Source organism: Sarcophilus harrisii, chromosome 2 (assembly GCF_902635505.1).
Source record: "Sarcophilus harrisii chromosome 2, mSarHar1.11, whole genome shotgun sequence".
Taxonomy (NCBI): domain Eukaryota; kingdom Metazoa; phylum Chordata; class Mammalia; order Dasyuromorphia; family Dasyuridae; genus Sarcophilus; species Sarcophilus harrisii.
Window position 1 is genome coordinate 195,090,136 of NC_045427.1, and position 23,034 is coordinate 195,113,169.

A 23,034-nucleotide genomic window follows, 5' to 3' on the forward strand; every position below is an offset into this window, starting at 1 on the left:
TGGGTATCCACTCAATTTCCAATTATTTGCCACTACAAAAAGCTGCTACATTTTTGCACGTGTAGGTCTATTTCCTTTCTTTGTGATCTCTCTGGGGTGCAAGCCCATTATTGGCACTGCTGGGTTAAAGGGTATGCAGAGTTTGATACTTTTTGGGCACAGTACCAAAATGCTCTCCAGAAAATTGGATCTAGCAGTAGATTGTTCCTGCCATCTGAAGATCAGTTTAACAAAATTTGGAGCGGTTTTTCAATAGAAGATTGAGATACAAGTGATGCTTTTTTTTTTTTCCAGCTACTCATGAAAACTATCTAATAAGTCTTAAAAGGATTGTATTGATAATGAGAGTGTCTACATCATTGAAATTACAGTTCATGATGTACTGTTTGCAGTAATATTCACATTTTCTTAGGGAATCCTCATTCATGTTGCATGAAAACATTTTATGTGTTTCATGCAACATACCTTTGGCAGTAGTAAGGAAACTAACCTCCTGTACCATGTGTCACAGCAGTATCTAAATGGTAAACAGCTCAAATAGGAAAAGTGACAGTGTAAAAAAAAAGTTAGAGAACAAGATTCACAGGTGTGGCTAGAGAAAGCACTTTTAATGAAATTAATGACCCAAGGAGTTCAGTGACAAAAAGATGGATCTATGTACACCAAAAAATTTAGAGTAGCACTTTTTGTGGTAGCAAAGAACTGCAAACAAAGTAGGTCGCCTCTCAGTTGAGGAATGACCAATCTGGTATATGATATAATGACATTACTAAGTTGTAAGAAACAATAAAAATACAAGAACAAGCATAACCCCAAAGAAAAGATAGAAGATCCTTCCCCCCAACTCTAGCAGAATTGATGTCAAGTATTGCATATATTTTCAGATTTTTTGGCATACTAATTAATTTGCTAATTTTTTCTTCTTTTGTTTCTTTACCAAATAATTTTGTTATTGTTAAACGGGATGGCTTTGAAAAGTGGAAAAGGAAGGAATATAAGGGCAAATTTAGGTGATAAGAAGTCAAGATAACAGATTATAAAGTGTAGGCATAGAAATTAAATATCAGGAAACTGGTTAACAGAAAATTTATGTGTACATTATAACCAAATTTTCCTTTTTCCCAGGTGATGTAGAAGAAATTGACATTCAGCAAAAACCAGCTTTGAAAGTGTTCAAAAATATTACTGTAATACAGGAACCAGGCATGGTAGTGTTAGAGGTATGCATGGTTTTTGGTTTTGTTTTTTTAAGGATATTCATCTATAAAATTGGATAGAAAATTAGACAATTCCATAAAATTAGAAAGAATTAAATCTCCTTACCCCTATCAGCTTTCAGTCCCTGGCTCCTTTATATACAATTTTTTATACTAATAACTAAAATATGAGTGATTGTTGCACCAAATTTATTTAGTTCACACATAGTTATAGCACGTTTAAACTTACACTTCCAATTATATTTTAGGGCTACTTCATTGTGTATTCAGTTACCTCAGTCTATATTGAAAATCTCCAGATCTAAAAAGGTTTTCATAGTTTTCTCATGGGCTAGTAAACCCCAGAACTACTAAGGTTCCTGTAATAGTCATGGGGCTGTTTCATTAACACTTTCTCAAGCATATATCTATCGGTTCAAAGAGGATAAAAGCCAACCAATTAATTCTCTGAATTACTCTTCTGTAGTTGGATAAGTGGAAGGTACATTATGAAAAAATGTAGCCCTATGAAGTGTTTTTGTTTTTTGGGCTTTTTTCAACAGAATTGGTTACTGATATGATTGTGAATATTCTGTTGTTTAATTATATAATGTCTTTGGAGAAAGGAGCAAAAATTCAATTAATGGATAGACCAGAATCTTAAGGAATTGAAAGTTGGAAAGAGGGGCATCTAGGTGGTGCAGTGGATAGAGCACCAGCCCTGAAGTCAGGAGGACCTGAGTTCAAATCTGGCCTCAGACACATAACACGTCCTAGCTGTGTGACCCTGGGCAGGTCACTTAACCTTAATTGCCTTACACACCAAAAAAAAAAAAAGATGGAAAGGCATTTGGAAGCTGTGAAAGAAATGCTGTGGTACACTTAAATACTTGTTCATAAAGCACCATAAAATATAATTGCATGCATCCACGTGTGTGTGTAATACATATATATCTAAAATAGCTTTAATTGACAACAAGCAGCTTGAAGAGGTGTTAATTAAAGTGAAAGGATCCTTTTTATTGAAGGTTTTTTATTGCATTTAAGATAAATGAGAGAGCAAAGTGAAGATAATAGCAGAGCTCATTGTGATACAAACAGAGCGATAATGTCCAAAATAGGGAAAGAACTTAGCTATTTTAGAAGTTTTTATTAAGTATTTTTCCCTATTTGTGTTATCTTACTTTGAAATAAATGTTTTTTTGATTGGTGTGTGTGTGTGTGTGTGTGTATGTGTGTACCTATATATATTCTTTCATAATTGTTCTTTTGCTAAAATCACACACATATCCTAAAGCAGTAATCCCTAATCTCTCTTTCTCTTTTGAACCTTTTGGCAATCTGGTGAAGCCTATGGATTCTCTTAAAATAATCTTTTTAAATTCATGAAATACTTATAAAGGAATTCCTTATAAAAGGAATAGATAAGAATATTTATAAGAAATAAAAGAAATAAAATTTCATATAAAAGAAATAGTTATCAAAATTAAAAACAAATTCATGCACCTGGAACCTAATAATTTTGTTTTCTGAACTTAATAATTTCTGTATTTTCTTTTCTATCTCCATTGAAAAGAGAGAGAGTTTCAGAAACAGCCAAGGGCCAGTTCATTTATCTACAATGAATTGTACACAATTCAGCAATGTATTTGGCTTAGAAAATTAAATAAAAAAATTATTTGCATAAATTTCAGAGTGCCTAGGGTCATTTGGGGTCAGTATTCAGATAATTAAAGAGAGTAGAATGACACCAAAAGACGTTATGTTGACCCAAATCTGAAATAGTAAGTATTAGAAATAAATATTAAATTTTAAAAAGTTTTAAGGTTTTTCAGTATTCCTGCAAGAACAAAAATAGTAAAGTGATTAAAATCAGAGCCAGTGGGGGGTAGGTCATAGATAGAAAACTAGCATCAGAGTAATAACAAACTGAACCCATATTTTCTTTGTGACCCTGAAAAGTTACTTTATCTTCAATGTCCTGGACAAACTGATCTATCAGTTGCAGAGAAAGTTGCAGTCTACATTGGGCAGAAATGTACCCTCCCTATATAAATATAATCACAGGTCCTGGCAGACCCAAAATTGAAAATTAGAAGAATCCCAATGATGAAGAGAGCCATCTACACCCATCTACTGTGGGAACTGAGTGTGGTTCACAACATGGCATTCTCACTCTTTTTTGTTGTTTGCTTGCATTTTATTTTGCTTCTCTTTTTGTGTGTGTGTGTGTGTGTGTGTGTGTGGCATGACAATTGTATAAATATGTATGCATATATTGGACTTAACATATATTTCTACCATGTTTAACATATATTGGACTACTTGCTATTTAGGGGAAGGGGGGAAATTGGAACATAAGATTTTGCAAGGGTTGATGTTAAAGGATTGTCCATGCATATGTTTTGAAAAATAAAAAGCTTTAATTTTAAAAAAAGAAAAGAAAATTAGAGAAGAACATAAAGGATTGAGAAGTACTCTACATGACACTCAAATACTTTGCTCCCTAAAGAAATCAATTTTATTGGGTAGAAGGGAAATCCAAACCAGTTGTATTACTATATGGATTCATAAAGTCAGTTAAAAAACAATAGAACCCATAGTCCATTATTTTGTGTAGCAGTGATTCTAGAATTTGTTAATTCTACTTTTTTGTTTTGCAGTGGTTAGCAAATCCTTCCAATGATATGTATGCAGATACAGTAACAACAGTGATCCTTGAAGTTCAGTCAAACCCTAAAATACAGAAAGGTACAAAGAAATTTTCACAAAGTTTTATCAAATATTTTTAAGTATATCATTTATGAGACATGTAACATTTGTTGTAATATGCCAATATGTTAGACACTAAGATTTATTACTCACAATGCATAGTCCAATAATATGATCATACATTTAAAACTAGAAGTGTCTTTAGAGGTTATGGTTCTTCATTTTGCAAATTGGGAAACCCATAATTCTGAGGTAAAGTAGACAGTTCTTCTTATGATATACAAAACTAAAAAGGTTCATGGTATAATCTCATCAAGTGGGGCAGAGCCAGTATGGCAGAGTTACAAGGCAGGGCCTGACCTAAGTTCTTCCAAATTCCCACCAAACTGCTTTAATTCATTTTGGCATCTCAGAACTTGCAAGAGGACAGAGTGAAACAATTTTTCAGTTCAAGTTAACTCAGAATGTTAATAGGAAATGTCTCTTGAATCAGGTTGAGAGTGGAGGCTCAGCCCAGCACAGGCAATCCCCCTGCCAACAGCAGCAAAGCACTTCTGGAGCTCTCCTTACAGTGAGGGGTTAGGCAGCAGATCACAGGCCGTCTCTTGGCTGGCACTAGCTGCAGGACTCTGCTGCATTATCCACATATGATCCTGGTCACAGTCCCAGGGCAAGGAGGACCACTGGCACACCAGATCGTATGGCTAAAAAGGATTGGAATAATAGTTCTAGGGTGGGGAAAAAGTGCTTGTGGTCACTGAGACATCATCAGAACACAGACCAGAAGACTACTAACCACAGCTTTCCTTTGATCTTACTACCTTGGGAAAAGTGAAAAATTTTAGACCACTCAAAATTACTCTGAAAACAGCAGCACAAAAATCCTGACGTTTGAGACGCTGGTTCCCTCCTCCTCGGGAGGAGAGCCCTACTTTAGCATAGAATTAAAAGTCAAGAAATAGGCTGGGGGGAGGGGGAAGGAAAAATTCCTGGGGAAGATTACTTTGGTGACAGGGAAGACCAAAATAAAAACTCAGAAGACAATGAAGTCAAAACTGCTACTTCCAAAGTCTTATAGAAAAATGTGAATTTGCCTCAGGCACTAAAATTACTGGAGTAGTTCAAAAAAGAAGTAGAGGAAAAAATGGGAGGATTAAGAGTGAAGAAAAAAATCATGGGAAAAAGTCAACAGCTTGGTACAGGAGGCACCAAAAAATTAAGAAAGTAACACCTAAAATTAAAAACAAAAACAAAACAACCCTTCCCCCACCCAGAATAATAAATGGTAAAAGAGACCCAAAAAAAATCCATTGAGTTGAAAAATGACTTAAAAAGCAGGATTGACTAAAATGGAAAAAGAAACACAAAAATTCACTGAAGAAAAAAGTTCCTTAAAGAGTAGAACTCTTCTAAGTTCTACTTAAAGAGTAACTCAGAAAATTCCAAGCTCTCCAGATTTCTCCCACAAACAAAACTTAACTTATACCTCAGAGCAAACATAATGAAAAACAAGACTTGGAGCAGAGCCCTGGGACATTTCAAGAACACTCAAAGAAAGATTCCCAGAAATGGGTTTAACAGTGTGAAGTGTAAATACCTCCAGATTAACTCCAGGGAAACAGCAAGCAGAGAGCTCTGGAGCTAGCTGTTTTTGGAGTGAGTCTCAGCCTGAACTATAGGAACTTTCACCTCCTGAACTGCCTGGGAAGTCAGGGCTTTGAGGCTGGGAAGACTGAAGGAACCTCTGCTTATTAGTTACTCCAGGCCCAGCTGTCCTGCAGAGATGCTGCCCTGGGTGAGAGGGAATTAGCACACTGATATGTGTAAAAGCAGTGAAGCAGGAATATTGCTGGCTGTGGACGCTTGCTTTTGGTTTGGGGTTCCTGGTTAGAGGAGAGAACTGAGGGGAAGCCAGACATCCTCCCCCATCCTACCTTAGAGGTGCTTACATTATTAGTTCTTAAAAAAAAAAAAAAATGAACAGGCAAAGAAGAAAGAACAAAACATAGAAATTTATTAAGTAGCTACCTACCCAGAAAGAATTTGTAGAATTCAAAAAAGACTTCAAAAATCAAAAGAGAAATGAGGAAAAACTTTAGAAAAGAAAAAAATAATCAATTCTTTGAAAACTAAACTTGAAGTTACAAGACTAAGAAATAATAAAATAAAATGGAAAAAATAAAATGAATGTGAAACATAAGGAAAATAATAGATATGGAAAACAGGTCAAAAAGAGAAAGTATAAGAAAGATTGGACTATCTGAAAGATATGACCAAATTAAGAACCTGGCAAGAAATAATCAGAATTGTCCTGGAGTAACAGAATACAAGAGGAAAGGAGAAATAGAAAAAATCCACCTTTCACCACTTTAAAGAGATTCTACATAAGAAAACATAGAAATATCATCAAATTTCAAAACTACCAGATCAAAGAGAACATTTATAAGAAAATAAATCAAATATGCTGAAACTATAATCAGAATTGTATAAGATTTATCAGCAGCAACAATAAAATGCCACAGATACTGGAATAATATACATTGGCAATCAAAAGAAGTAGGTCTGCAGCCAAAAACATTCTATCTAACAAAACTAACTGTAAAGTCTGGGGTAGCTCCTTGGAGGCCTCAGGATCAGCCAAAGTCAGGATAAGTAAAAGTCCTTGGTCTTTAGGGGGAGAAGCAGGCAAACTACCAGGAGTTTAGCCAAATATCTCTTCTCAATTCTAGAGTCCAGAACCTCCACACTTCTCCTTGTCCTGCCCCCAAGTAAGTCTGGCTTGTCTCACTCCCCCCTCTAATCCTTGCCTACGATTACTGTATACACCAAACATTGAGCCAACACCAAACAATGAGAAGGACCATTTTTCCAAGCATATGCTAATAGAGTTATTGTTGAATAAGTAATTAGTCTTAAGTGCTCCCTTGTCTGATTCAAGCACACTTTTTAAGAGTTTCAGCCCTTTATATCTCCAGCTTTCTTTTGTTTTAGAACACAGGTGGTCACACCCTCTCTGACTTCTCAGGGATGTGAGAACTCTAAAAAGGTGATCATGCACCCTCTGACTTCTCAGGAAAGGAGGTGAAAAACACCAAAGGGAAATGGGGAGTCAAGCCAAATATTGTTAGTGGGTTTCTGGGCTGAAGAGCCTTACTAGAAACAGGTATACAAAAATCCATCAGCATGGGAGGTATTGCACAATCACCTAGCAATAAAGCACAGGCTAGCAGTGATGACTCTCTCCAGCTGGTACAGGCTCAATGTGGTGTAACAAACATGAATTATACATGCAAGTGGTAATATAACAAACAATATGAATCAACATGTTATAAAAGATTTCCAGAAGTCCTAGAAGGACTTGGAAATTGAATCAGGACTATTATCATTGTAATATTCACATAGTTCGTCTCCTACTAGTTTACAATTATCTGCCTCTATTTCTTCCTTGAAGAACCAAGGGGACCTGCATTCTAATGTATCCATGAGTCCATCAATCTGTTACCAAGTTACTATCATACCCTGTCTTTTTATTAGTCTGACTATGCTTTCTTTTTCTATTTTGTTTTTCCTTATTTTGTATTTAGTTTAATATTTAAAAAAAAAAAAAAAAAAAAGTAGAATTGTCCAAATGGGAAAAGATATAAAAACTCACAAAGATAATTCCTTAAAAATTAAAATGTGGTAAGTTAAATGTAATGAACCCATGACATATAAAGAAGCATGAAACAAAATTAAAAGAATGAAAAAAGTTGAACAAAATTTAATTATTTCATAGGGAAAATAACTGAGCTGGAAAAGATCTAGGAGAGATAAGTTAAGACTTATTGGGCTACTTTAAAGCCTTTATCAGAAAAAGAGCCTCATCTTTCAAGAAATTAGCAATGAAAACTTCCCTGATAGTCTGGAACCAAAGGATGAAGTAAAAATTAAAAGAATCCACTAATCACCTGAAAGAGATCCCAAAATGAAAACTTCCAGGCATGTTATAACCAAATTTTAGGTCTCTGAAGTCAAAGAAAAAATATTAAATGCATTCAGAAAGAAACAATTCAAATATTTTAGAGCCACATATAAATGTGGCTATTTTTTAATTGTATACTAATTTTTTTAAATGTGTAAAGTACATAGAAGTATAAAGTAATCTAATTATTAAAATGCAATTATAAAAATATTTACTCTTATTCTTGCATTGATTTGAAAAAGGAACTAAATCTTATTTTTTATATTTTTCCTCCCAGGTGCAGTACCAAAGGTATCAAAAAAAATAGAAATGCACATTTACAGCAAGAGATTGGAGATTATGCTTCAGTAAGATTTTTATATCACTCAGTGTTGTTTGAATTGAATGGTTGAAATAGTGGCATTTAGTAAACCTTGTATCTAATCTCAATTCTTTCATTAACTAGTTTTTTGGGTTTTTTTGGCCATAAAAGAGCACTAGATTTGGAATCAGAGGATTTGGGCTTTAATCATAGTTATGCTGCTTGTTACCTTGGACAAATCAGTTCTCTGAATCTCAATTTCCTCATAATGAGGGGTTAAATGAATTTCTGTTCATGAAATCAATGTATTAATTACATTTTTATATTTAGTAAATATTAAGTACCTACTTTGTGCCTGACACTGATATTACAGACTTAAGAACTAATCAGTCCCTGCTTTTAATAGCAGAAACTTTTATTGAGAGGGGAAATTATATACATAGATATGTAAATGTTAAATTTCTCAAGGAAATGAGAAAAACTCCATGGAAAGACCTTATGCAGAATGTGGCATTTGAGCTGAACCTTGAAAGGAACTGACGATTCTAAGATGCATTTCCAGGCACGGAGCAAAGCCAGAAGCTGGAATGTACTGGATGGGGGTGAAGGGGCAGTTCTATCTAATGGGCTAATATAGGTAGAATGTAGATTCGAGAGGGGTAATGTGAAATTAATTTGGAAAGAGGTTAGAGCCAGATTCTGCTTGGAGGACAATAAATGACAAGCAGAATTTTGTTCTGAAAAAGGAAGTGACATGATATGTGCTATAATTTAGGAATGTCAGTTTAGTATCTGTGTGGGGAAAAAAAAATACAGTAATTGGAGATAGGAAGAAATTAAGGATAATATTGAAATAATTCAAGTAAGAGTTGATAAGGATCTGAACTTAGGGTGGAGTCTGTGTGAGTGAAGAGAAAAACAATGGGTGTGAGAGTTGTGAAGGTAGGATCCACAAACTTTGCAACTTACTAGGGGGCTGGGAAGATTGGGGAGGAGGGAAGAATTGAGGGTGAGAAAAGAATGATGGTGTTGTACCTTAACAAAAATAGGAAAAGTCTGGCAAAGAGGTGGGTTTCAGAGAGAAGATATTGAATTCTATATTAGACATGTTTATAAGATTTCCAGGTAGAGAGATACAACACAGTTGGTAACATAGGGTTGAAACTTATGAGAGAAACAGAATTGAATATACAGATTTGAGAATCATCTACAAAGAGGTGATAATTAAACCAGTAGATATTTGATAAGGTCATCAAGAAAAACTCTAAAGGGAACACCCAAGGCAGAGTTTAGGAGTTTTCTATGGTTTCATGAATACATATTAATAGAATAAAAGAATTCCAGAGTTGGAAGTCATTTCAGCAGCTATCTAGTCCAATTCATACTTAAAAATGGATCACTGCCACAGCATATGCAAAAAGTGGTATCTGCTTCTTCTAATGATGGGAAATACCAAGGAAGCACATTTTCCTTTGGACAGCTCCAATCAAACCTAGGCTAGCCCCAGTCCCCCCAGTCTTAAGAAACGGTCTTTCCAAATATTTGAACACAGCTGTCATAATACCAGTCTCTCCTGTCTAAACCTCCCCACTTTCTGCAAGAAACTTATAGACTCAAGGCCTTTCACTATCTTAGTTGCTTTTCAACTTGAAGGTACTCCTAAAGTGTAGTACTCAGAATAGAAAATAATATTGCTTGTGTGAAATGGAATACAAGATATAGTTGGACTGCTGACAACTTACTATTCCTGAAAGCTATGCCTCATAACGAGCTCAGGATTTTATTGGATTTTTGGTTCTTGTATCACAAAAGGGACTTGAGTTTGTAACCCACAAGAATGCTCTTCTTTTTCTGAAAGGAACTTCTTTTACTTCTGAAGTCCATGTTTGGAACAATGATATAATACTTTTATCCCTGTTATATCTTACTAGAATTCAGCCCAATGTTCTAATCTGTCAAGATATTTTTGAATCCTGATTATCACTATTATTTTAGCTATCCATTCCAGGTTTGTGTTGTCTACAAATTTGATGAGCATGCTATTTATGCCTTTACCTAGTTGTTAATAGAAATATTAAACAGTAAACAGCACAGGACCACCAATGATAAGTTCTTATTCTCACACACTGCAAATTTCCTTCTAAGGTGATTCACATTAGAACATTAATGACTACTCCTTGCCTGTGGCCATTCAGCTATATAATCCATTATATATATATTTATATATATATATATATATATTTTTAATCCTAATCCATATAAGTACACCGTCATCTAATTTATATTTCCACCTTTTCCACAAGAATAGTGTAAGGTACACTAGGTAGTTTGTTAAAAATCCAGGTAAACTATATTTATAGTATTCCTCAGATCCAGTATTTTGGTAACTAAGTCAAAAAGTAATTTGTCATTTGGGCATGAGATGGTCCTGATAAAGCCAGTCTGGCTCTTATGAGTTCCTTTTCTAGGTGTCCCTCAACCTTTTTTTTTTTTCCTGAGGCATTTGGATTAAGTGACTTGTCCAGGTGTAAAATATCGTTTCATTACTTAACCCTGAGCAATCACTTCATCTGTTAAAACTCTACTGTTTCCCCTATATTTCACATTGCCATTCTCTCCTAATTCCCAGGGCGTCAGGAATCTCTGGCCACTGACCTTTGCAGTGTCCATTAATTCTACGTAACTCACCTCCTCTGAGGCCTTCAGAGGTCTCTGGCTACGATTTCTTGAATTGTAGTTTAATAACCAATATTGTGCTCAAGAACAACCATGTGCAAACTTAGTCTTTATTATACATGCTCACATGATGCGCTGACTTGTTAATTCCCTAGTGAACACCTGGTCTGAAGACCCACGTGTTCACTGTCAAGCGCCTTACCTCTCTCAGCTATCCATCCACCTGGCTCAGCTACCCCAGGATAAAGAGAGTGATCTGCTGCTTGCAGTGGGCTTAAAAAGGGTCTGTGAGGTCATACAGCCAATCAGTGAGGGAGCCTTCTCCCGTTAAATAGCTATCTCAACATGGCTAGGATCCCGCTCATGGGGCAGTACCCTAGCCACGGAAATTACTTCTGGGCCTCTCAAACCTCCTGTTGCACTGTGCCGGCCCATTTAAAGAACCCGTATACCCAGGGTCACACAGCTAGGAAGTGTTAAGTGTCTGAAGCCATATTTAAACTCGGGTCTTCCTGACTTCAAGGCTGGTGCTCTATCTACTGTGCCACCTAGCTGCCCTCCCACTCCCCACCCCCTCCAATCATTTCTTTAGTAGTTCATTCTTGATTTTTGTCAGGACCCAAGCTAAGATTATTAACCTTACTTTGCAGCTCATTTTCTCTTCCATATTTTTGAAGGGACTTTTGTCCCAAAGTAGTACCCCATTAAAGATCTTTTAGATATCACTGACAATGTCTCAGTAATCACATTTGCTAACTTTCAGTGTGCAAGGAAGTAGTTTGTCTGAATCAGGTGACTTGAATTCATCAAAAGTAGCCAGTTGCTTTCTTATGTCCTTATTAACTATTTGTGATTGTAACTTACCTAGGTCATTAGTCCTTATTAGCCGTTTTTGTTCTTGTCCTTTCTAGTCTAGTCATTAGGCATTTAGTAGCATTCCCTATTAGACAAAAACAGGCAAACAGGCAGGATAAGAGTTGGAACATCTGCCTTCATTGAGTTTAAAACAAATACAAAGTGGGGGGAGAGGTGAAGCATTGTTATGTGCATAGCAGAACATAAGGGGGAGGATTTAAAATATGTAAAAATAAATTTCTATTAAAAAAAAACATATATAAAAGAAGACTGTATTCAGGACTGTCCATCTTTTCTCTGCTTCCTTATAGGTTTTCTTTTGTTCTCTGCTGGGCACTTTTTACTCTTTTTTTTCCTCTCCTTTTCTTCTCCAAGCAGGCTACAGTTAAGTACTACTATATGTAAACAACACAAACACACCAGTATTAATATGGCTGACATATAATGTGGATTTCTCTCTTAATTGAATCTTTTCTAGCTTTGAACTTGTTTGAGATCAGTGTTTACTACACCTACTTTTTTTTTCTTAATGAATTTTACTCCTATCTTGGGCCAAAGAACTGATTCTTCTTTGATCCTCTTTATTAACCATGGCATAGTTTCAGACATACCTTTTTGTTGTCCTTAACTTTCCTCACCAGCCTCAACTCTTTCAGTCAATAAGCATTTATTAAACATTTTCTAGATGTGTGGAATAGTGAATGCAAGTACAAAGAATTAAACAATCCTCTAGGAGCTTAAGTTCCAATTGGAAGAAAAGTATGAAGAGAACATTCAAAGCCCTTCCTGAATTAGCCTCTCCTACATTTTCAGGTGCCCTACATTTCAATCTCTAGATTTGATTTTCTAGTAATAGACATATAAGATTTGAGATAACTTTAATTATCTGACCTCCTTATTAGCAAAATAAATTTAAATTTTTGTTAAAATCAATTGTGTAGGAAATGTTTAGAAGAGAAGAGAATTTCTCCAAATTACCCGAGCTGGAGAAGTATTCTGAGACTACCCAAACTAGAATTACATCAGATGTTTTCAAAAGCACATCTGTGAACATTAATTTGCTATTTACTTTTTCCCTTTGAGACTTTTATCTGTAAGGTCTGTTTATCAAAGTGCTGTCCATCTTTTCCCCTCACATTCCTCCCCTCATAAATCCCATAGTTAGAAAATTAGAAATCCATCACAAAGTGCTTGTCATATCAGTTAATGCTTCATTGAGGAGGATGTGCCTCTCAAGAATCAAATGGGGAGGGGTATGTGTGAAAGAAATGGTTATTATAACCAGTATCCAGGAAGGTTTCTGAGCTTTCTCCTCTCCTCTTCTAAAATATTCCATTTTTCTTGGAGGACATTACTGGTAATGAAATTGCTTTAGCTCTCTTTAGATCTTGGTCAGATCCCATCTAACCTTGTAAGCAGTTGAATCTAGGATGGGAAAATCAATTGTGATGTGCTTGGATTTGAATGGGATCTCTTAAGCATTTTATTAAATACCTGCTGTTTGCCAAATGCTGGCATAAGTACTGGTCTAATCACTGAAAGGGTGCAGCCTTAGTCAAACGGAGACCTGCTTAAAAGATCTTATTTTTAAAAAGGGCTAGACCTCTCCCTGCATCCAGGGCCATCCTGACCTATGTCTTGTCCCTCTATCCACAGTTTGGAGGACAAAGTGAGACTGCTGACCGTGCCCAACCTCCCTCACTTAAATGCAATCCACTCTCATGTCATGGCAGCACCTCTGCAGTGTCATGCTCCTCCTTAAGGGTGGTGGACAAACAACAGCTCTTCACCCCTGAACGCATATTCTTTGAACCAGAGACACTGGCCTTGGGAACAACTTGCTCTGAGCATTTTCTCTATCCATTGTCCATATTTGGATGTTCTCCCTTCTCCACTTGCTGGTTCCTTTAAATCCCAGCTGAAATCCTATCTTTTCCTGGAAGCCTTTTCCAACCCCTCACATCTAGAAAACTATTAACAATTTTGTTACTTATTTCCTATTTATCCTGTATATAACTTGTTTGTATGTTTTTTTCACCATTAGATTGTAAGTTTGTTGAGGAAGGGAATGTCTTTTGCCTCTTTTTATTTCCTAGCCCCTAGCCTCTAGCACAGTGCCTGGTACATAGTTGGCTTTCAGTAAATGTTTATTGCTTGATGGGTTATGCTTTATACTTGATTGTCAGGTTTTTCTTAGTGGAATCAATTTTAGATAAAATTACAATCTGCCTTCAAAGGACATGTAATATATATGTTAAGGTTATGTTATACTTATCCTTTTCATTCTACGTATTATGGAAGAGATATTTGTATTTGAATGGAAAGACTTTCAAATTAGCAATAATAGGGCACCAGGTAATTGAAAATTTTTCTCAGTGGCATTTTAGAAATATGTCTCTGCAAAATGATTAGAATTTCCTGTACTTAAAATACTTTGTGTACTTGCCTATTGATAGAAAATTTATTCATTGAAGAGCTATGGTCTTACCATCCTAATAACAGAGATCCTCTAAACTTTTCCAGCTTGAAGTCGCAATATTAGTAGTGGTAGTAGTTGTCATTGTTGTTACATATATATAATGTTTACGTGTGCCAGGCACTATGCAAATGCTTTTGAATTATTCTTTCATTTGATCCCCAAAACAAGGTATTATTATTATCCTCATTTTATAGATGAGTAAACTGAGGCAGTCAGTTTATTGACCCAGGATAAATGACCCAGGATCCACATTGCTGATGTCTGAGGCTAGATTTAAACCCAGGTTTTCCCAACTCAAACACTCTAACCACTTAGCTGACCTGTGTATGCAAGTGCTTTCTTGACCTAGCAGCATTCTTTGCTTAGATAGAACTATAAATCACTTCCATGTCTCATAAGGAATGGGAAGAACACTTCAAAGAAGGCATTAGAATACACCCACATGAGTATTTTTGGTTTTATCATTTTACTGCTTAACAAAAAAAAAAAAAAAAAAAAGAAAGAAAAGAAAAAAAACCCTACTGATAAGTAACTTTGGACTTAATAACTCTGTTGTTACTATAACTAAACCAACTTGATAAAGCTAATAAAATCCATCAAGTTTAATTTAGAAGAGTTACACACACACCCGTTCACACCCTCTCCCGGACCCTCTTCTCCCTTGATGGTTTTAGTATTTACTTAAATTCTGCTTAGAAAGTATAGCTAAGCATCAAATTTGTGACTTTTTCAGATTTTATCAGAGTGTAGTTTTATCAGATTACTTAAAGTTCTGCATTTTTTCTAATATCTGAAATTTCTCAATTAAAAATTTTAACTTTTTTTTTTTGTTTGAAGGGACATATTTGGGGAAGATTGTGTAAGTGTTAAAGAAGGATCCATTCTAAGTGTCACAGTGGATGGAAAGACTGCCAATATATCGTTGGAGACAAGAGTATGTATATTTGTTGAAAGCAGCCAGCCTGCTTCAAGTGACATTCAAATAATTTCTTAAGCTTAAGGACAAATAAGATCCTTTGGACATGTAGGTTCTCATGATCTTTGCAAATTGAGGACAGATTTTAATCTATATATACATATGTGTGTGTATAGACATAGATATAAGCAATTCTGATGATTTTAATGTATATTTGAGAGAAAGATGTTCATTGCTTTATATGAACAGTGAAGTTTGAATTACTTTACTAATCAAAGAAAGTGTAATTTTTTTTTTCAGAAGCATCTGCATGGCTATTATTGATTTTGAAATAAGATTTAGTAAAAACAGTTGCTGGTTGAATTATCACACCCATTTCCTACTAAAATTATTTACTATCACCCTTGTGAAGGGTATAAACTAAATCTCCCCGGTGCTATTTGCACAAGAGCCTTTGAAAAAGCCGTAGTTCTCATAAGTCTTTAGATTTATTATTTAGCTTTTCCAAAATTGATCTCTCTTTTGACATAAATTCATTGTTTAATTTGTTATTTCTTAGGATTACTATAAATCTCTTACTGAACCTCTCTATAAAGAATTCCCAAAAGACTTCAGTGTAGCTGAAGTCTCTGTGTTGATACTTGGCCTTCACCTGTATAAGAAGTGTTTGCCACTTAAGCTGATGTTGATATTTTTTCTTCTATCAACTACAAAATTTAACTTAATGTGTTATGTCCATTACCTTTCAGACAGTTGAATGTGAAGAAGGAAGTGAAGATGACGAGTCCCTTCGAGAAATGGTAGAACTTGCTGCACAAAGACTTTTTGAGGCCCTCACACCAGTTCATTAAAAACTATTCCCATGTACATTAAAATATTTTTAATACTTGATTCTGTTTCCATTACTGTATTAAAAAAAATAATAATAAAGTGTTTTAGTTTCCCTGGAGAAGCATACATTCTTTGAGAGAAGATCTTCATGTCTACTCTTTGAACATCACTAATATGTTATACTTCAAAGTTTAGTGATATCAATGCAAATTGCAACCTCTCCATCTTATGTGATCATCCTGAATTTCTTTTGCCAAAAACAAATTATCTTTTTGTCAGCCTTTTGATGGTATGTACTTTAGAAAAAATACAATAAGTTCTTTCAATCATGTAGCTTCTACTGAAGTTATTAGAATCTGCTTAGGTTCAAATGACTCCTCTAAGAAGGGAAATGTATATGTTTGTTTTGGGGTTTTTTTAAATAAGCATGCAAATCTTTTGTTCTAGCACCTGTAAAGAATTTTTTATCTTATTCAATTCCCTCTCCTCTCCTAGTCACTTTCCAGAGGTTCATAAGCTGGGTTATTGAACTTTTTAAAAAATATATATTTTGATAACTATTACAGTAAAAATTAGTCTCCTTTATTGAGCTTTTATTTGTTTTTTTAAAACATTGTTTTGAGAAGGGGTCCATAGGATTCACCTAAGGTCTCTATAACAGAAAACCATTAAGAATCCTTGTTCTAGGCAAATCTGAAGCAGCTAGATGGTACAGTGAACAAAGATCTGGGCTTGGTCGAAAAGACCAGAGTTCAAATCCTGCCTTTAGATACAAGCTTTTGGGACTAATTTATCTTAGTTTCTTCAACTATAAAAATGAGAATAATGGTAGCATCTATCTGCCAAGCTTGTTTGTAGGATAAGATGTGATAATTGTAAGATGCTATATAATTGCTATTAATAATGATGAAACATGTTCATTTCAATGTGTATAAAATGGATATATTTAAACATCTCAAAGTGATGTTAGAAAAATTGTTTGGCTCAATAAAACAAATTAAAAAGAAATAAAATACAAATACTTCTGTGGAGTTTAATACATTTACTGGTCAGTTTGCTTTATAGTGGTGCTCTATGTATTTATGACACATAAAAAAAAAAACAAAATGCAAAGCATTTGCTGTGACCTTCATGTTTTTAAGGTGCTTTGTATGTTAAGTAACAAACTGGTTTGTATTTTGTGCAAGCACATAGAAACCTGAATTCAAATCCATCCTCTTAGCTATGTGACTCTGGGCTAATCATTTAACCTCTGTCTCTTGTTTCCTCAACTTAAAAATGAGGATAATAATACTGTTGAAGTTACAGGGGGTACAATGAAACTCCCCAAAATGATGGGGTGAGGAATGATGCCTCAAAATATATTGGTATGGCTCATAGTCAAGTCATCTCAAAAGAATTTGTAGGCTGACATTCTCCAAATGGGGGCAAAAATTTTATTTCACTGCTAAGAGTATGAGGCTAAATCCTAAAGGTTTAGTAATTAACAAGGGGAAAGACAAGTACCCTAGTGGTAAGCAGGAGGAAGAAGCCATGAGGTGGGATTACATTGGTGGGCTGAATTCTCAAAGAAGTTCAGCAAGGAACTACTGTATGAGCAGATCTTTTTTGTAGGGTGTTGGAATCTTTACAAAGTATTAAGACATTTCTCCGGCCCATGTCCCAAACAGAGCAGGTCAAAGCTCCCATGCCGATCGGTAGTGGGATTGCACCCATGAGTACCCTCAGCTGCAGCTGGAGCCACGCCGCTCGTGGCCTAGTGGAGCCGGCCTCTGACGGCACGCATGGCAAGGGCCTCCGAGGCCTTGGTCTGCCGCCAAGAGAGTTCAAGGCCCATGGGCGGTGTGAATTCAGATATCTCTTTCTAGACCCTGAATCTCCCAAACTCTGAACTCCATTGAGTACTTAGATACTTATGAGCTCTCTAGAGGTGTGAACACAAGCATTGTTCAGTTTCACTTAGTACCTTGTTTCAAGTTCTGGCCCAAAATTTCTTCTAACATCAAATCAACTCCAATATTTTAACACTTGGTAAAGAAATGTCTTAACACTTTGTAAAGATTCCAACAGTAGGGGAAATAATATAACCTTGGGGCTTGGGCAGTAACTTTTTGATTGGATGCAGTAAAGGTAGAGTTTCTGTAATCAGGAGTCCCTTTATAACCCAGTCAGTGCTGTTCCCTGCTTGCCTCCAGCCTATGCTAATGGGGCTTCATCAATTCCAGTCTCCCAGGATTGTGAGGACCAAATGTCAATACTTATAAGGAGCAAAGTTCCTGGCAAATAATAAGTGTTCTCTTCCTGTTCTACATCTAGGTGCTTAGGGCAGCCAGATGGCAAGATGAATAGAGCACCAGCCCTGAAGTCAGGAGGACCCGAGTTCAAATGCAGCCTCAGACACTTAACACTTCCTGGCTGTGTGACCCTGGGCAAGTCACTTAATCCCAATTGGCTAGGGGGGAAAAGTGTACACTATATCTAGATGGTTTCCTTTGACATCTGAAACAAAAAGACATTGCTGAGAGTGGGCTACAGAGCATTAATTTGGAAGAGATGGAGAAAAACCTGTAAGACCACCCTCTCCACAGTGTTCACCTCTCAGATGGACTTCGGGAAAATTTTGTTTCCAATGTGGTATGGGATTGTGAGCAATGGACTTAGGGAGTCTGGGTTCAGTTTTCAGCATTTCCATTTGGCATCTTCATGATCTTGGAAAGGTCATTTCATTCTATAAGGTGCAAAGTCAGACAACAAAAGCAGATATTCCAAGATCGAGAACTTTTTATGAATGTTATTTCAGGATTCTACTGACTATTAATGTAGTTATAAAGAAGAGATAGATGGCCCTCTTGTACCTATCATTTCTGTATTATTCAGTAGAGGAAGTACAAAACTTAAAAGGAGTCAGGAAGACTGATAGTAGCTGTGTGTTCCTAAGTAGGACAGGAAGAAGGAAAGAAGCAAGCAGGAGTTTCCCGAACTAAATGATTAATTATATAATCAAATCAGCATTAGGTGCCTACTATTTAGTACTATGTATTAGGCACTAACTGCAACATAAAAAGTTCATAACATTTTTAAAAGCTTATACAGCCTTTTCCCTCAAGGTTGTGTGAACTATATGGGAACATGTATTTTGCTGCATTTTATATAACATTTAATTTTAGATAAGTTTTTCTTTATACCAAAACTCAGTGTGGTATAGTACAGAGGAAATAATATTGAGTTTGTCCCACACACAAAAAAAATCTAGGTTTAAATCTTAGGCCCAAATGGTTAATAATTAATGTGGCCAGTTACTTTTGCCTGTTCAGCTACATCTTCAGTGAGAATTTGTAATAGAACCTCTTAGGTCTATTCCAATTTTTAAAATCTGAATTCTTTGCCTTTGGCTGTGTTCTCTTTCTTCCTGCTCTCTAGAAGAATATGAAGTCTTTGTCTGATATTCTTTTTAGTTGTATAGCCCATGCACTGACTGAACTTTGTGCCTTCCATCTAGATACATTTACAGTTGTTATCCTTTCCACACTGAAGGAGTTGGGGTTTGGAACGCATGAGACCTGAAAAATTCGTGTATAATTTTTCATACCAGAAAAGAAGTCTAAACTTTTTCTTTTATGCTAGGTTTACACAGTACTTTATTGTAAAATTTGGGTTTAATATTTCATCATAGGTCCTGTGTTTCTGCTAGCCTTCCAGTGTCATCTACAACTTCCATCAAAACTCCCCCAAAATTCCATTTAATTTCTTTTGGTGACCTGAGATGGGGAAAGTCACAATGGGACTGCAATGACATGAGAGACACTGGCACAGGACTGCTCATCATGGCATGCCCTCCACAGAGAAAGTGCCGGGCTTTATGAGCAAAGCAGAAAGTAGCTCAAAAGAAACAAGATTGCAGTTAGGGAACCATCCTACATGGTCTTCTGGACTATCTGTGCCCAACTTGTGGTGGAACATTCTGAGCTCATATCGCTCTGATCAGCCACAGCCCGCCAGACACACTGTAATTCATCTAGCATCGTAATGTCATTCTTGTCCTCTTAGAGTAACCAATGGACAGATAACTGATTATTTGTGAGGGCTCAGTCAGCAAGCATATTAATAAGCGCTTGCTGTACTTGAAGAGCTGTGCTGGAAGCTGAGGTGAGAACAACACACAAGGACCTTGTCTTAAGGATTAAGTTCTATGGGGAAAGAACACGTACAGACAAGTAAATGCAAAATAAGTGCAAATGTATATAAATGAATATATGTGTTTAAACACAAAATAATGGGAAGTGGGGTTGGCTTAAGTTGCTGAGGAAAGTCGAGGAAAAACTTCCTGAACCAAAATTAAAAATATGAATAGGCAATGTTTTAAGGAAGGGATATAATGTGTACATAGTATTGGAAAGATGGGCTGGAGCCTGGTTAGGAAAGGGTTGTATTTTAACCTAGAAGAAGCAGGGAGCCAATGGAACTATTTGAGGAGGGAAATAACAAGATCATACCTGTCTTAACAGGGATATCACCTTGGTAGCCTACTGTGTGTAGAGGATGGATTGGATAACAAAGCCATGAACCCTAGCAGCCTTCTAATTAGGATCCATTGAAGTTCTCAAGGAGATAGTGTATATAGAGCATTAAACATTCCTTATTTGAGATTCTGTGAATACTCAGAACCAACGAGGTTCTAAGCTTTTCCCAAATGACAGGAACATAAAATACAGAGACCCATTTGTGTGCCTTATATCCAATATTGTACCCAAAATTGGTGAGGAAGGATTTGCTGAAATTGACAGATAAAGAAGATAGATTTTTAAAATTTACTTTAACATTCCTTGATTCTATTGTTTAAAGGAATAGCTTACATTTACACTACGTTCATAAACTGAATGTTTTTATTTTTCAAGTCTCTGGTTATTTCAAGGTGTCATTTGTGATGCTACGTCAAAGGTTCTAGAAGTTTGTTAGATTTCTGGTTAGCTGAAAATTCTCTGAAAGTGGTTATTTCAAAATTCATTCAGCAAATTATCTAATATTAAGATTATCATGGTCTCATTATTTAATGAATATGTTTTATAACTTTCTTGCCCTACAGGCACATGGGATAGATAGTTTAGGATTTAAAACCTGATTAGTGAAACTTGCTATTGACATGAAATCTCTTGGGATTATGATTGTTGTTTTGAGTTTTGAATTTGGGAATGATTATTTGATGAATTATTAAGTTAGTAACCCACCATTTGAGAGCTGAGTTGGCTAAAAATGGGATTATTTGGTCAAAGGATATGAACAGACAATTTTCAGACGAAGAAATTAAAACTATTTCTAGCCATATGAAAATATGCTCCAAATCATTATTAATCAGAGAAATTCAAATTAAGACAACTCTGAGATACCACTACACACCTGTCAGATTGGCTAGAATGACAGGGAAAGATAACGCGGAATGTTGGAGGGGATGTGGGAAAACAGGGACACTGATACATTGTTGGTGGAATTGTGAACACATCCAGCCATTCTGGAGAGCAGTTTGAAACTATACCCCAAAAGTTATCAAACTGTGTATACCCTATAATCCAGCAGTGTTACTACTGGGCTTATATCCCAAAGAAATCTTAAAGAAGAGAAAGGGACCTGTATGTGCCAAAATGTTTGTGGCAGCCCTGTTTGTAGTGGCTAGAAGCCTCTCAGTAGTCTGCCTGAGGGAGAGTGGGTCAGACTATGACAGACTGTATAAGAGCCTCTGGACTCTATTCTTGTCCATTCTCGTGGTGATTACCCCGCTGAGACCAAGGCCTTTCTGTTGGACCTCCAGAAAGCTAGCCCAGACATTATATTTTGGTGCCCAATGTGGGGAGTAAGGATTTACACTCAGCACTTTGATTAACATGATTGAGACTTCAGTGGAGAGGTCCCCATGATCTGGAAACAAGGTGAATACAAAAATAGATAAGCAAGAAACTTTAGTTAGGGCTAAACTAGTGTTTCAGTTGAAATGGGACAAATGCTTAGAAAAGAACCTTTCCCACCCCAAGGGAAGTATGTAGACTGCATAGGTAAGCTAATAAAAAACCAAGGTTTGATTGTAACTTGAAAGCAGATCATTGGACTCTTAGATACATTAGAATACACATCTCCTTGGTTCTCTGAGGAAGAAAAATTAGAACCAGATAAGTGGAAACTAGTGGGAGAGCAACTAATTGAATATTACAATGATAATGGTCCTGATTCAATTCCTAAGGAAACATTCTACATATACAAAATAATACAATTGGCTTTAAGGAATCCCACAAATTTTAAAATAAGGAAAAAGGAGAAAAAGCAGGAGGGAGATGATAGTAACAAAGCAGCTGAAAGGCATGGAGAATTGGACAAGAACAGTGCTGATGAACTTGAGGGCTATAGTGCTTCTCACTTTCACAGCTCCGTTATACATGAGCAGGCACCATTAGGACATTCCCCATCTCTTGACCTTCCTTCTTCAATTTTGCTCTCATGAGTGGAGGGAGGAGCAGGAGGAGGGGAAAGGGCAGTGACAGCATCAATACCACCCATGTAGCAGCTTTGTGCACTCCCTATGATTACAAAGAGCACTAATTAAAGCTAAAGAGGAAGGGCAAGATGCATCTGATTTAAAAATAAAAGTATACGCTGTGATTGAGGAGTTTGATCCTTCAGGTCAAGAAAAAAGAAAATATATTGTTTAATCTGGAAATTATCAAAGATCTGAAAATGGCTTGCACTCTTTATGGGTCTACATCATCTTATGTTAAGATGATATTAGAGAATTTGGCTTTTGAATTTTTAACAAGGAAATGCTTAGAACCTGGACAAAACTTGTTGTGGCTTTCTAAGTATAGTGAACTTTGAACTTTGTAGGATACAAGCCCAATGAAATAGGCAATGTGGAATTAATATACCTGTCACCTTTGATCAATTAACAGATTTAGGTCTTTATGCAGACACTTTAGCACAGATTAATTATCCTAAGGCAGCATATGAGCATATTGCTGCTGCTATCAAAGCATGGGGCACCCTACCAGGAAGACAAGATAGAGAGGGAGCTTTCATGAAAATAGAACAAGATTCAAATGAACCCTTTGCTTATTTCATGGGACG

At 36.1% G+C, this 23,034-nt stretch overlaps 1 protein-coding gene across 3 annotated transcripts in view; it reads left to right on the forward strand.

The window, feature by feature from the left end:
* CPSF3 (cleavage and polyadenylation specific factor 3) overlaps positions 1 to 16,060 on the forward strand; it is a 53,530-nt gene extending 37,470 nt beyond the window's left edge. For all 3 annotated transcript variants that reach the window (XM_003757876.4, XM_031951207.1, XM_023494640.1), the window contains 5 exons: positions 1,126 to 1,220; positions 3,860 to 3,947; positions 8,147 to 8,216; positions 15,018 to 15,114; positions 15,846 to 16,060. In XM_003757876.4, the coding sequence (XP_003757924.1) occupies positions 1,126 to 1,220; positions 3,860 to 3,947; positions 8,147 to 8,216; positions 15,018 to 15,114; positions 15,846 to 15,947 (452 nt within the window). In that variant the 3' untranslated portion in view covers positions 15,948 to 16,060. The remainder of the gene's footprint in view (positions 1 to 1,125; positions 1,221 to 3,859; positions 3,948 to 8,146; positions 8,217 to 15,017; positions 15,115 to 15,845) is intronic.
* Positions 16,061 to 23,034: the final 6,974 nt, after the last annotated feature.